Here is a 14813-nt window from a genome sequence, read left to right as displayed (position 1 = left end):
GGGGAGTGGGAAAGGGAGAAGCAGGCTTCCTGCCGAGCAGGGAGCCCGATGCGGGGCTCAATCCCAGGATGCCGAGATCATGACCTGAGCTAAAGGCAGATGCTTAACAACTGAGCCACCCAGGTGCCCCTGGCATTGGTGGTTTTAAAACCTCCCAGGGGATTCTAATCCCGAGTGGTGTTGAGAACCACAGCTCCAGTTCTCACACACACACACACACACTCACACTCACACTCACACTCACACACACACTTCACTGATGAGGAAACAAGCCTGGGTTGTAGGGGGCCGTTGCATTGCCTAGAGTCTCGCACTGAGTCCATGCTGCATCTGGGCCTCCAACCTCAGTGGGCTGTCTACCAGCTCTTCAAACTCTCAGAACACTCCAGTGGGTCTTCGCAGACCCCAGCCCTCCCCTGCTTTCTCACTCACGTCTGCGGCTGCAGCATGAAAGTATCTTGGCATGCAAAGATTGCTCCCTGACTCCCTTCCCCAGAGCCCTCTTGCCCACGGGGGTAGGTCACCTTGTCAAATGACCATGTTGTATTGGGATTCTCCAGAGAAACAGACAAGTAGGACAGACACATAGGTCGATAGATTGACAGAGCGATAGATCGTAGAGAGAGTGTGAGAAGTCCCCCAATCTGCCCTCTGTAAGCTGGAAACTCTGGAAAGCTGGTGTGTGACTCCGTTTGAATCTGAAGGCCCAGCCACCTGGGAGAGCTGATGGTATAAGTCGTGGCTCAAGGGCCAGAGAAGCTGAGATGAGATGTCCCAACTCAATCAGTGAGGCAAGAAAGAAAGGGGCAAATTCCTCTTTCCTCTGACTCCGGCTCTATTCAAGTCCTCAGTGGGTTGGCTGAGGCCCATCCAGTTGGGGAGGGCAATCTGCCTTATTGAGCCCACTGATTCAACTGCTAAGTACATTTGGAAATGGAATGTTTAGTCTAGGCACCCGTGGCCAGTCAAACTGACATGTGACATTAACCATCACACAGGTCCTCCGGGACTCAGGCAGCCGGCTGCCCCTCAGCAGGCCTTGTGGAGAGCCACCCTGCCCTGGGACAGGCAGAAGCCCTGGGAACAGGGCAGGGGTGGGCCCTGGAGAGTTCCAGAGCTCAGGATGAAGGAGGTCACCTCCTTGGTCACACAATACAGGCTCTCCTGGGGGCGGTAGGCATCTGTGTCTCTCCAACCTGCCAGGTGCTTGGTTGATGATGGTTCAAGTGAATTGAGCTCAGCGGCAGTCTGAGGCCTAAAGAAGCAACCAGAATATGAGGCGGGTGTGGACCATGCCAGGAGTCAGGTCCCTGAGGTGTGTAGGGCTCCTGGCTTCACGAGGGTTAACAAGCACCAGGAGGCAGCATGTCGGGCAGAGGTGGGCCCGTGGGAGCTAGGAGTTACGTTCTGGCACCAGGTTAGCTGGACCTGACATGCTGTGCCTTCCAGGCACTTTCATGTTATCTTCATGGACCCTACAGTGCTCCCGAGGGGTGGGCTGGGCAAGCCGTGGGAGCTGCACTCTGCAGACAGGAGAACTGAGGCACAGAGCGGGAAGGAACTGCAAAGGTCATTGGGCTCACAAGGCACAGGGAGCGGGGCGGCCTGAGGCCAGCCTTGGATAGCCACAGAGCGGCCCCGGGGACTCTCCGGATGCAGCACCGACTCATTGTTCTCTACCTCGCTCCCTGCCCGGAAAATGACAGTCAAAACCACCGAGGCAGCAACTGCCAGACCCTGTGGAATTCAGAGAGGAAAAGTCAAGAACCAGAACCAGCTCTGGCTCCGAAATGAATCCTGTTGCATCCCACCTCTGTGCCTGGACCTGCGCCACCCTCCGTGCCTACGTCCCATCCTCATTTCGAGATGAGGATACTGAGGCTCAGACGGGTTCTAGCCTCGCCCGATCCAGTCATTGACTCAGCCGGGGTCCCAGCTCGGGTCTGCCTGGAACCAAAGCCCGCGCGGGGTCCCTCGCGCTGCACTGCTCTGCTTCTCCTCTGGGAACACAGGAGCTCCCGCCTTCCTCCCAGAAGGAAGTAGGAAGGCACTCTGTGCTGTGACCCGCTAAGAACCAGAAAGATGCTTTTTTGGGGGATGACCGGGAGCCAGCTGTCCAGGTGTCGCTTAAACCCGTCATTGAGCTGCCACCTGGGAAGCTCATCTTTGCCCCCCCTCTGCAGTGACTGTCTATCCACGTGACCTGTTTTGCTGCTTGCACCCATTCCAGCCTTATAAATGGGGACGCGTGCAAGAGGGCGGGTCTGCATCGGGACCACCGTGGTGAACGCTGGGAGCTGGCAGAACTGGAACGCTGGAGAAGAGAAGGGGCTTCTGCTGTGAGCTCTGCCAACTTTTTGAGTTGATCAGGAAGATCTGGCTGGCTGGGAGGAGGTCCCCAACGATTCCCATCTGCTTGATAATTTTCTTAGGTGGGAAAGCATCATTCCTGGGTCAATAACCATTTAGGTCTTCAGATAGGTTCTCAAGCTCCCCTTCTTGGAGAACACGAAGTCTTGATAACTGCACCTGTCACCTCTCATTGGACACCTGTAATGTACCGAGGGGTTACCAGTACATACCTGATTGCACCTAGTACAGCTCTCCTGTAAGGTAAGTATTAGAATCCTCGTCTTACAGAGGTTCAGAGGTGAGATGAGTTACCTCAGGTCACAGGAGTAACAACTGGCAGAATTAAGAGTTAAAGGTCAGTGTCAAGCCTGTTGGCAATAATTTAGCCTTGCAGCCATGCTGCATCTCCAAAGCCTGGGGACCAGGCAACTGGAAATATAGAGATGCCCATCTACAAGGTGGATGCCCATCCAACTCCCTATGCCCGAGCATCTCAGTGTGAACCCCGACATAGCACCCAGACTCTTATGGGTAAAGGCAGGTAGAAGTGGTGGGTTTGCATGGGGTCACCTCTGACTACCTGGCTGAGAGCAGCTTGGGTAGACCTGGAGTAGGGCCCAGAGGCCATCAGCTCTGGCAGCTGGACCTATCAGTAGACTTGGTTGGCACAGTGCGGACCGTGCAGCAAATACCTTTCAGAAAGACAGTCCCACCAACTGTCCCAACCAAAGAGCCACTTATATGTGCACCTTGGGGCATGTCAGATGACCGTGGAAAACATTTGGAAATCTCCACCTTCACTCTTCCTGCGAGTCACTACCTTCTATTACATGCTCATGCCGGCTCCCATGTCCTTGAAGCCCTGATGGGTCACGTTTGACTTTTTCCAAGTGTTTGAGCAGGGTCTGAAGATCTGCAACAGATTCTCATCCAAAAGCTCTAATTAATTTTTTCTGAATTAAAATTCACTTGTCTAGAAGCATTCCTAAGGCTATTATCTCTGCAGCGACATATGCTTCCAAACACTTACGGTTGTCCCAAATCACCGGAGTGCGGCTTTGAAGCATTTAGTGGATCTGACAGCACCATTGTTGTGGCTTTTCAAAGTCACGGAATTATGGAGATGGCAGAGCGGTTTAATATGCAGGTGGTTGTCCAGTGTTAGTATTCTTTTAATAAAATGCCTTCCATTCTAATGTCTCATGAAAATGTTAAGTGTCAGCTTATTACTTACAGGTCTTCAAACACATAAGTTCTCCAGGAGTCTTGGGAAGAGATCAGGCTGGCTTCCCAAAGAATGTTCTGTGGCCCATGTTGCCTTTGGAGCACGGCATGTGTGTGTGTGTGTGTGTGTGTGTGTGTACATGCGTGTGCACGGCATCGGGGGGAGGAGAGATGAAGGAGGTACTGAGGTGTACAGAGAGGGTGCTAATTTACCGCTTTCCAAGCAAGAGTTGAAGGTAAAGGTCTTTGTACCCTGGAACCGGGTCGAGGAGCTGGGAGGGGCATCCTGGCGCCAGGCAGGCACGTGGTCGCTGGTGCCCACAGCCCAGCCTTCCAATCCTGGGTTTTCCAGGCCGCGCCGTGGTTCCTCCTTTGTACAGCAGGGGGGCCTCTATCAGGGGTTTGAGACAATGTTTGTGAAGCGGCCGTCAAAGCCTTGAGCCCCAGGGGACCCGGAAGGGGAGCTGAGTCTACAGCTGTTGATCTTACTGGTCTGTCCTCAGCCCAGAATTTAGTTTCCTTGGAGATTCTCATTGTTGAGCAGAATGGAGACACTGGTCTCTCTGGAGGTTCAGAAAATGTCTTGGAGTTCTGGCAAAGGTACCCCATCCTCCCTGCGGGGACCAGGACTGCCAGGCTGCCGGGTGGGGAATGAGACATAAGGGTGAAGGGTGAGGGGGCAGGGGCTCCCCGGCCTCATCAGCCCTCTGTGGTGACAGCCAGCACAGGGACCAGCCAGTGACCTGGATCCGAGGGCTTCCTGCTGAGAGAGAGGAGCATGGCTCCCTGGAAGAATCCCCCTAACAAATACAGGGCAGAGGGGTGCAGAGGTGGGGCCAGGCACCTAGGACTGGTGGAGTGAGGCGCGGGGAGGGGACCTGCGGGGATCTGCTGTGCGTCACCCTGAGTCAGAAGAATATCATCTCTGGGTTCTGCTTCCGACGTGTGAACAGGCCCCAGTCCAGTGGCATCTCACACCTCCCCCCCATCCTGGCAGTGCTCAGACGCCCCCGGGTACTCGCGGCACACCCCTGAACCACGTGCAGCAGAAGCACCTGGAATGCTGGAAAAGCGGGCTCCTGGCCCTCTTCCCCTCTCCCCAGTCTGCCCTGCGGACCCGGAGTGTGGGCTCTCACCCCAGGGGGTTTGAGTGGGGAGCTGTGTCAGGGCGTCAGGGGCAGGAAGCATAAACGTTTCCCCCTGAATAGAGCCTGCTGGCAGAGGTTTTCCTGGTTCGTATCCCAGGCAGTAAATACACGGAGAGTCACTTTGGTGCTTGATGGAAGGTCAGGGACGGGGGCCAGCAAGCTCTGCTTCCTGGAGGCCGAAGAAGAGGCAGTGCCCAGTGCTTCTGCAAACGCTGGGCTCTACCTGGCTGCACACAGGGCTCTGGGAGCGGGGCAGGGACTCGGGGCCTTGTTGTGTTGTTACAACCGGCCCTGCCTGACCACCCCCTGCGTCCCCAGGGGCTTCCTCACTGGGTGTGTATTAGTTTCCCAGAGCTGTCGGAACAAGCTACCACTAACTGAGTGGCTTCAGCAATAGAAGCGTATTGTCTCAGTTCCAGAGGCTCGAAGTCCAAGATCAAGGTGATGGCAAGGTCGGCTCCTCCTGAGGCCAGGGATGAGGGAGAATTTGTTCCAGGGCCTTCCCCTGGCTTCTGGGATCTGCTGTCAGCTCCTTGGCTTGTAGGAGCATAGCCCAGTCTCTCTGCCTTACATCTCCGCATGGCCGTCTCTCTGTGCCTCTGTGGCCAAATTACCCCTTTTATAGGGACACCGGTCATGTTGGATTAGGGGCCCACCCAACTCCGGGCTGACCCCATCCTTACTGATTACGTTTGCAACAGCCCCACTTCCAAATAAGGTCACATTCTGAGGTCCTGGGGGTTAGGACTTCAACATAGGAATTTCGGGGAGACAGTTCACGGCAGGTGATATAACAAAGTGTACCACATTATGTATACCTAAGCCCAATAATCCCTAAACTCGGGGCTCGTGGGTCAGAGCCATCCAGGGCAGGAGAAGGGAGTTCAGTCATCCACCAAGCACTTTTCCGTTTCCCTAAAGAGAGATGAGGCCCAGAATGGCAGGAATGTGTAGCATGCAGAGACCTTGCCCACACGGAGAAGAAGACGGATCCGAACAATAATGCCCCTTTCCTGGAGGGGAGGGCGCTCAGAGGGGCTGAGCAGAGCTAGACCTGGCGTAAGATGGGCTGGAGGATTCCCTCTGCACTAGGTCATCTGGAGGGGGCCACATGGTATCCCTGCTCAGATCTAGAATGAGAAAGAAGCAGTTGTGGCATTGTGGAAATCCCGGCCCCCTCGAACAAATTGGGACCTGGAACTGGGAGAGCTAGGTGGACGCAAAGCCAGTCACAGCAGGTGCACAGTGTGAGGCAGGGCTCCACGTGCTCAGAGGTGCAGGAAGTGGGTCTGCCCGTCACCACCTCCAAGCACGGAAGGGGGTGGCTCGGCGGCAGCCCGGCCCTGCCCCTCCACCAGAGCAGCATCCAGGCTGTGCGGATCCAGAGCATCTCTTTGCCTAGAGGCCCTGATGAAGGCCACACACTGGCTTTTCAGAGCAGGAGTCACTGTGTGGACCGTGGCCAGGGGCAAGTGACAAAGTCCTGGGCAGCACGGAACCGTGGAGAAGGGGTTCTGGGTCTGGGGGAGATGTAGAACTCCTCTTGTCCCATCTGCGGTGCAGGATCTGAGCCCCAGCACTTGGGCTGCTGTTGGTGGAACCAGGTTTCCATGTAGGAGCCTCTGGCTCCCTGAGCCTGGGTTTCTTGGTCTGTGAAATGGGAATAATTCCCGCTCTACGGGATCATTGTAAGAGGAGAGACTGTGCACATCAAGTACTTTGCCCAAAGGAGACACGCAACTAACTGGGAATTATTATTACTGAACCTGGCAGAGAATTGAGACTTTACATAAAATCTCTGAGAAGCAAACAAAATAAGTTTTATCTCTTAATTATCTAGCAGTGAAATTTTACATCGTCTCGAATCATTTTATTCTGTGAAATCTACAGAACCTGCAAATAATCATGTTGATCTTGCCGGATGGCTTAATGATATTTGGCTCTTTTAATAAGTCCTCTCGGGAGAGCCAAGAACACTAAGACTGAATTTAGCGACATACAGGAGAGCAGACATTTTGGAAAAGCCATTTGCCATCACATAGCAGCAATGTGTTGGCATTCAGCTATTTCATTGTTATTATTAGGTGTGAATTCTAAATTCAGGGTTTTTGTCCCCTTAAAGTCTATCACTTCCCAAAATAGGTTTCTTAAAAGTGCAGCCTTCCCAAATGCTAACAGCTCCGTTTCCCCATTCAGGCTAAGGAGGGCATGAGCAGAAACGAGGCCACGTTCTCCCACGAGGTCAGAGAGCAAGGGTAGCCAGTGGTTCTGGAAACAGGAAGCCAAACAGGGGGGCTTCAGAATGGGTTCATTAAGGGTCTGTTCCAAAAAGGGGTATTGCGGGACCTCTGGGTGGCTCAGTCGGTTAAGTGTCTGCCTTCAGCTCAGGTCATGATTCCGGGGTCCTGGGATCGAGCCCCGCTCAGCGGAGAGCCTGCTTCTCCCTCTGCCTGCCGCTCCCCCTGCTTGTGCTCTCTCTCTCTCTCTCTCTCTCTGGCAAATAAGTAAAATCTTTTTTAAAAGGGGAGGGCATGGCAATGAAGGCTTGAACCCTACCAGCTTTCTCTTCCTTCCCTTCATGAGCTTGTCCTCACAGCCTCAGCCCAAAGAAAGCCAAGGAAAGCATCCGGTTGGCGGCACAGAGTGACGGCCCAGGCTCAGTCTGTTTTGCGGCCTCACCCGGGCGGCCCGGCGCGCTGAGAACCGCCGCTGCCTGCCATCATGCAGACAGCACGGGCCCCGGGGGAAGACAGGTGCCGGATCCCAGTTAGCGCACAGGAGGCAGACCTTCCTCTCTCACTCCCTGCTGTGTGACGCTGGGTGACCCCTTCTCCTCTTTGGGCCTCAGTTTCCTCATCTGGCAGTGGGCAGGGAGAGGGTAACTTGGGATTTCCAAGCTGTGGCCTTTTTGACCTTACATCCATGCTGGATAAGGTCCAGATATGGCCACCGGAGCTGGACACACTTGAGAAAGAGTAAGTGGCTTGATTTGGGGGGAATTCCATTTACACCGAGGAGGGCTTTCACTTCCTCACAGCCTGGCGTTACCACCATTGAGTGGAGTTTTTCAATGGACACGGGGGGACTTTCAGAAAAATGCCCCTTTGAGACATGGGCTGTATCTCCCACATATCATGAGGTCACTTGAGGGTCCCCTGACTGCTGCCGTGGCCAAGGGCCACCAGAATCGGAACCCTGGGAAGAGGCCTTTGTCACCTACGGATTCTTCCTGATGCAAGATGTACTTTGAGCTTTGCAGAATGGTTGCAAAATTATTCTCAGCCCTTCCTCCCAGGCAACTTTCTTAAGAGGGTGGAGCTGGATTTGAAGCAAAAGAATCAGTCTCTTCTAGTTGTAGAGATAATCTTATTCAACCGCCTCCTTTTTCATATAAAACCAACAGGCCCAAGGAAGGGAAATGACTTGCCCAGGGTCACATAGCAGGACGGGAGCAGAGTTGGAGCCAGCGGCCAGGACACAATTAGCCACTAGCCTGTTTCTTAGGTAAGCCTGGGTTCCAGAGTCAGACAGACCTGGGTTCAAATCCTGCCTTTGTAGTTTGCTGACCATGTGACCTTAGGCGAATTACTCAACCTCCTTGGACATCTATGGCCTCACACACAAAATGGAGGTAGTCCCATCTCCTGGGGTTCCCCGAAGTCACACGTGTAAAGTGCATGGTTGCTGCAGGAGCTGAAATGAACTAAGGGCCTGGTGGATGTCCACCGTCCATCCCTGTTACTGCTATGAGTTGTAGTCCAGGAGGCAGTCCCAGAGAAGCTGAGGCTTGGCCAGGAGGCTGTGCTCTCGGTAACGGGCTCCCCGTGTCTCCGCAGGCTGGTGGAGCTGTCCTCCTCGGTGCCCATCGGCTCCCACTGGGGGGTGCTGTCCAAGTGCTTGGCCTACAGCAAGGCCGCGTCTGACCCCTTCGTGTACTCCCTACTGCGACATCAGTACCGCAAAAGCTGCAAAGAGATTCTGAACAGGCTCCTCCACAGGCGCTCCCTGCGCTCCTCGGGCCTCGTGGGCGACTCCCACAGCCAGAACATCCTGCCGGTCTCTGAGTGAAGGACGTCGCTCTTGCTGGAGACTGAGGAATGAGACAGTTGGTGAGAAGCGGGGAGGGAGGGCTTGGGCTCCTGGGTGGACACCCCCAGCTGCCACCCACCTGTCCGGCCAGCGATTCCGGTTCCCTGGCTCACAGGGGCCCTGAAGCCTGCTTCCTGGTTCCTCAAGGGCAGAGGCTGGACTGTCCCTATTTTGTACCAAAGGATGACCATGGTTACTCACTCTGGGTTTTTCTTTTGGAGAAGCTCCTTTGGGCTCCTGGACTCACCAGAGACTCCCCAGGAGTGACGCTGAGTCTGGTCTTGATCAAGGACACGCAGTGCTGGTGGCAGGTGGGGAAGCATGGCATCCACCTGCTTCCTAACCACTAGGTGTTGGGGCTCCATGCTGAAGAATAGTGGTGGTCTCCATGGGACATCAGTCATGCTGAAAGTGCAGTTGGCAGTGGCCATTCGGCCTTACGTCCAGGATGGCTGCTCTTCTCCACGTGGTAGTGGCGGCTGCTTTAACCCAAATATTATCCAGCTGGGACTCACTAAATTGTGCTCAGCTGGGACTCTTGGGACCCTGAGCCCAAGGGGAAAATGTTTAACAACTAGCGGCTGCCCATTTGTTGCTGAGCAGTGGTCTTAGAGATGGTTACATTGGATTAAACTCTGGTCCCCCGCATCCCCGCAAAAGCTAACGTCTGTGTGTGTAGACAATCTTAGCATGAAAATGGTTCAAATAGGCAGGTAATACATGTGATAATGTTCTTGGAGGTCTAACCTTGAACTCACCTTCTTCTGATTCACACGTCATAACTATTGGAGCCAAGGAGAGGCAGGAGGAAGGTGGCTGCCTGGTGCCCCCACCCCTGGGTGTGACCCGATTTTGCAGGAGGCTTTTCACCTTGTCTCACACATCTCGTCCGGCACATTCTGTGAGAGCCACCCACAATAACTGACCTGAGCGGGGTTTTAGCGTTGGTTCTAAGGCACTGTGTTCCAGGATCCCAGTGGCTCCACGTCTAGTCTCTGTGAGTCTATCAACAAGAAGTCGAGGCTGTCCCAGGTGATCAAGAAAGTGCCCTGTGCTAGTGAAGGGAGAGTGACATTTTTATTGACAATGATAACTTCAATACCTATGCCAACCCATTGGCAGCCCCATCTTGATTTATGGAAAGCCAAGGTGAGTGGGCTGAGATTTTTGCCCATCCGTCTTTGTTTATTATTTCGGAAGACGTGTGAATGCTAAGAGCAGTTATTTCTTGGTCCTCTGTTCTGATGCCTCTAGGTAGAAAGGATGGGGAGCCACAGACTCCGAGGGCTCATTCTCTCTTTCCAGCTCTGTGTGTCCTAACTTTGGAAGTGCAGGGGGGAGGACACGGTCCAGCAGGGACCAACTGGGAAGAGCCTGACACTTTTTACTGCCAGGGGTCCCCAGTATGGAAAGACAGAGAAGTTTCATGCACATCTCCTTGAAAAGATGTTGTCTGATTTACCTTAGCTTCCCATTTAGAAAACAAATAGCTGAGCCTGGCCTAGTCTTGCCTACTTTCAAGGTTTTCATGGAGACTAGAACAGGGACAGATGTAGCTTCCCAGGCCTTGGCGCCTGTCAGTTATAGTTGGAGGTGTGCTCACACCTGCCTGGAGGACCCCGTGGGGCACGCTCTCCCCCCAGTTCCATGTTCAGGGACATCACGTTGGTAGCTTGAAATCAGCCATGATGGGAATATTTAGGCCAAGAAAATCAGCAAAGTCTAAAACCAGGACTTTTGCTCCACAGAGAGCTGGTTGTTCAGCACCTAGCCCCGCACACCACTCCCAAGACATGACGTTGTGTGTTCCTGAAAACTTGCTCTGATTCAGAGCACATTCGTTTGAATCGAGTTTGAATCACAGTCGACATTCATTTTTGTGAACTTTCCTAGTGACAAGCAGCTGTTCACTTCCACCCCGCTTGTCCCAACACCAAAGGTACCGATGAGGTTGAAAACAAGTATGGAGTCAAGAAGATAGCCACAATTGAATCTGACAATCTCCCTTTTCACGCAAATCTTCTCAAAATTGGGCAACAGAGGAGTAGTGACCTAGTAGATGAGGCCACTAGACAGTCAATTTCAAGCAGCAAAATGTGTTTTCATTGATGTCGGGGAATGACTCTGTCAAGTCCTCTTTCTGCTTGTTCTATGTAGGCAACCTATTATACTCCCAGATGCAACTAGATCTCTTTTACCTCTTCTTGAGCTAAAAAACAAAGCAAAACAAAACAAAAGATCTGTCACCCACAACACCACGCATTTTAAAAAGATACATGTCATAATTTTTGCCAAGCCCATAGACTGCTAAAACAAAACCCACAATAAAACGAGTTGTATTGGCATCATGTAGACAAAAGCCCAGATAAGTCAGCCGAGGGGGTGTTTTCACTATTGTTCAGACAGGCATTAAAAGCCAAGGAGAAGCAAGGAGAAAAACATGACATTAGGGGTCAGCACCAACCAACTCTGCTGTAATTACCCTTAGATGAATGTTGGTATTCATCTATATCAGTCTATAAAATTGTCCCCTGGCTTCCTTATTCCCAGGTGAATTATCTACCTCATTTGGTAATTTAATTTATCAAACGTAACATGGGTTTCTCAGGTAAAACACTCTGAAACAGCAAGATCAGCGGGCCTGGGAATACTTACTTGACTTCAGTCTTGCCTGAGGCTCGATGTGTAAGGGCCAAACTCCGGTGGACAGCTGGATCAGGAAGCTTGGAACTGACGCCTGGCCTGGGGGCGGGGGGGGGGGGGGCGTCCGATTCCTGGCCCCCCACACAGGGCTCTGTTTCTAGCCCTACATGATCAGAAATGTAGATTTAATTTGTTTAATTTAAAATGTAGATTTAAACCGACCCCGGGTGGCTCTTTCAGTCACTTTGCAACTACTCCATCTTTTTCTTGCACTTCTTCTAGAAGGAGAGGACGTCAGAGCCCTAGGACCCCCCTAAGGGACTGGCAGCTCAGGTGAGGGTCATGGCATCTGGGGTTTGTGTGTCTCGTGGTCAGCTGACCTCCCAAAGCTGCGCCACTAAAAGCCAGCCTGTTTTTACTTAGAAGGCAGCTGGGTCCTGAGGGAAGTTGACTTGAGCCACCGGATACCAACGGTCCATGCCTTCTGGGATTCAGCTCAGTCTCCTGTCACCCTGAGCAATAAACCTCTCTCCTCGTGTTTCTGAAATTAGTTTTCTTTTCATGGTGCCTTTCTCTCTGAGAGAAGACAGACAGGACAGGCCAAGCCTACGTGGGGGCAGGTAGAGAATGCCTGGGGTGTGGCCTGTGGCCCTGCATTTCTAGAATTTAACCCAAACGCAGGATAATCCAGATGGCTTATTGTTTTAATGAGGATATTTTATTAGGTGCCAGAAATTCCTTGCATCGGCTCCTTTCCTTTGGACCGTGAGCACCACAGGGAAGAGCGAGGTCCCGGATATATTTGCGGCTCCCACCGCTTTCCTGGAAGGTCTAAAGCATCTGGAACAGCCTTTGGCTTTTGAACTTCATTATCCACAAGAATCACCAAGGGAGCTTGTTTAAAAATGCAGATTCCTGTACCCCCTCCCTGGAGATTGGTCCAAGGAGGGCTGGGCAGGACCTGGGATTCTGCATTTTCAGACATCCGTGCCCAGGTGACTGCTGCAGGGGGCTTCCCAACTCTTCCCCGAGAATGGGGATCTTGGACACCTGGATAAACTCCATGGAAAGCTGGACCTTTCTAAATATCTCTGTTTCGTCCTGTATCTTTCCCCAGATCTCCAGATAGTTCAATCTCCAGCCTCATTTAAGGGCTGAGTCATTTCGCTCTCAGAGCGACATAGCGCTCACTCCGTGAAATTCTAAAAACCCATCTTCAGAGACTCAGGTGGAAAAGCTGCCCCCCCCAAAGGTATTTGCAAAGCTGCCTCATTCCATTCCGTGGGGCTCCCGGGTAGTAAGCACGGGCGTCCGCGGGGTGTCGGCAGAGGATGGGCCGGGACACTTTGTTAGAGAGCAGGAAGCTGGCGCTCAGAGGGTCCCATGGGGACACTTGCTTGGGTCTCGACTGCACCTCTGCTGGGGCAGCCTGGCTGTGGGAGCCGACGGCATCTGGCCCCCCTGCCGCTAACCACAGCTAGCCCAGTGCTCTTGCCACCCAGCCTCCCTCCCCCGCAGCGGAGCCAGGCCAGGGAGGCCGGGCCAGAAGGAGACAGTGCCGGAGGCCGGCCCCTGGGTGCGGGTCTGTGTTCGGTTCCCCACTTCATCCAGCAAGGCTGACCCGGCCACGTCCCCCCGGGAGCAGCTCCTTGTCATGACCATCGTCCATAGTCCTAACAGCTCGTGTGCACTGAGTGAAGCCTACAAGCCAGCGCCGGGCTGAGGGTTTTCGGGTCGTGTTTCCACGAGTCCTCACCGTGACCCCAGGATGTAGGTACTGTCATCTCCTTTTCAGACCTCTGAGAAGATCTGTAAATCCTGGGGCGGCAGTTAGAGACACGTGAGGGGCAACGCAAAACAGGGCCATGGTCTCCAGAAGGGAAGGCTAGTGCCAGTGGGGAGTCCCCAGCGGCACCCAGCTCGAGGCAGCTGGAGGCACAGCGGGCGTCTGTCCATCAGCAGCAGAGAACACCTGGCTCCCACTTCTGTGCTAACACCCCCACCCACCAGCCGGGCCCCGGGGCCCCTGCCTCGCTCGGCCGCCGCCTGCTTGGAAAGGACTTCTCCGGACTTCTCTTCCTCTAGGGGAGTTCGGGGGCAGAGGGGGAGGCTGAGCAGCCACCTCTGTACCCGGGATTATGGTTCCCAGGAAATCTATCTGACCAGATGTCTTCGGTGTCTGAGGGCTCACTGTCAACCTGAATTTTCCTGAAACTCTGGGCCAACAGCCCTCATGACATCAGAACAACACAGCAGCGTCCTGGCACCAAAGTCAACCTCATGTCCTGAAGCCGGAAGGGTTTCCGTGGAAGACACTGGTGTTGGCTTAGGACCCCAGGCTGAGCTGGCCAGGAGGAGAGGTTGGGTGGAGGTGGCCTCCCTGGTTTGCTTTTAAGGGTTCAGAGGGGAAACTTGGCTGGGAGCCACGTGGCTTGTAAGCTTCTCCACGTCCCCAGCGGGCTCCCACTTTCTCTCAAGACCGACTGGCCTTTTAGCCCCAGAAGAGCTAGGCCATCCCTTGGCCAGCCGCCTTTGCTCTGGTGCTGGGGGAAGGAAGGGAAGCAGGAAGCTCAGGCTTGCTGTTGCCTCTCCACTTCAGACGGAGCCATGAGGTCAAAGGCCTCCTCGTGCCTCCTTCCACAAATACAGGGCACGAAATTGCTCATCTTCCCGGGGAATCTGTATCGGGACAGGGAAGTGGCTGGGACACGTGGTTTCGGGCAGCCTGACCTAGACATCACGGCAGACGCGGCGGTCTGCGGGGGGCGCAGGGGGTGGGGGGGTCCAGGAAAGCAGAGTCCTGGAGCCGTTCAGGGAGTGCCATGTGGCAGCTGCAGGCTCCAGCCCAGAACTGCAGAAATACGTGCCTGACACTCCTCAGATGTTTCCTGAGCACCTTCTGTGTGCCCGGCCCTGCACTGTGCCAGCCTCTGGGGGAGACAGGAAATTACAGCGTAAGCGGGGCTGCCCCGGGAGGGGTGAGCACACCGCTGGGGGGTGCAGAGGGAGGGCTGAAGCGCTTGGCCAGTGGGGAAGGAGGGTTCTGGAAGGCTTTTTAGAGGCAATGACATTGGCCCAGAACACGTAGTAGGGAAGAACATAGGACAAGACACAGAGGAGAGGTGAAGGTGCCCGGTAAGGAGTCTTATGGGCTAAGGGCTTAGTGCGTGTTCAGGATTGGTGTCAAGTGAGCCCAGAGGACAGAAAGCGTCTCCTGAGGGAGTGAACGTGATCTGTGGTCCGTGGAAGATGATCCAAGTCTTGAAGTTAGGAGTACCAAAATGAGATCTTTTAGAGAAAACGTGGGCGCGGGGGGGGGGGGGGGGAGTCTACATGCATTTAGCTATCAAAAAAGAA

General features: G+C 53.9%; 1 protein-coding gene across 3 annotated transcripts in view; it reads left to right on the top strand.

The window, feature by feature from the left end:
• Positions 1–14813, top strand: part of GPR26 (G protein-coupled receptor 26) — an 84988-nt gene that overhangs the window by 15707 nt on the left and 54468 nt on the right. For 2 of the 3 annotated variants that reach the window (XM_036067149.2, XM_036067148.2), the window contains one exon: positions 8561–8998. The exons of the other annotated variant lie outside the window; for it this stretch is intronic. In XM_036067149.2, the coding sequence (XP_035923042.1) occupies positions 8561–8792 (232 nt within the window). In that variant the 3' untranslated portion in view covers positions 8793–8998. Of the gene's footprint in view, positions 1–8560; positions 8999–14813 lie in introns of those variants that run through there. 3 annotated transcript variants of the gene reach the window in all.

Source organism: Halichoerus grypus, chromosome 7, assembly GCF_964656455.1.
Source record: "Halichoerus grypus chromosome 7, mHalGry1.hap1.1, whole genome shotgun sequence".
Taxonomy (NCBI): Eukaryota; Metazoa; Chordata; class Mammalia; order Carnivora; family Phocidae; genus Halichoerus; species Halichoerus grypus.
Note: the sequence above shows the minus strand (reverse complement) of the source record. Positions and strands in the feature narration are given on the sequence as shown.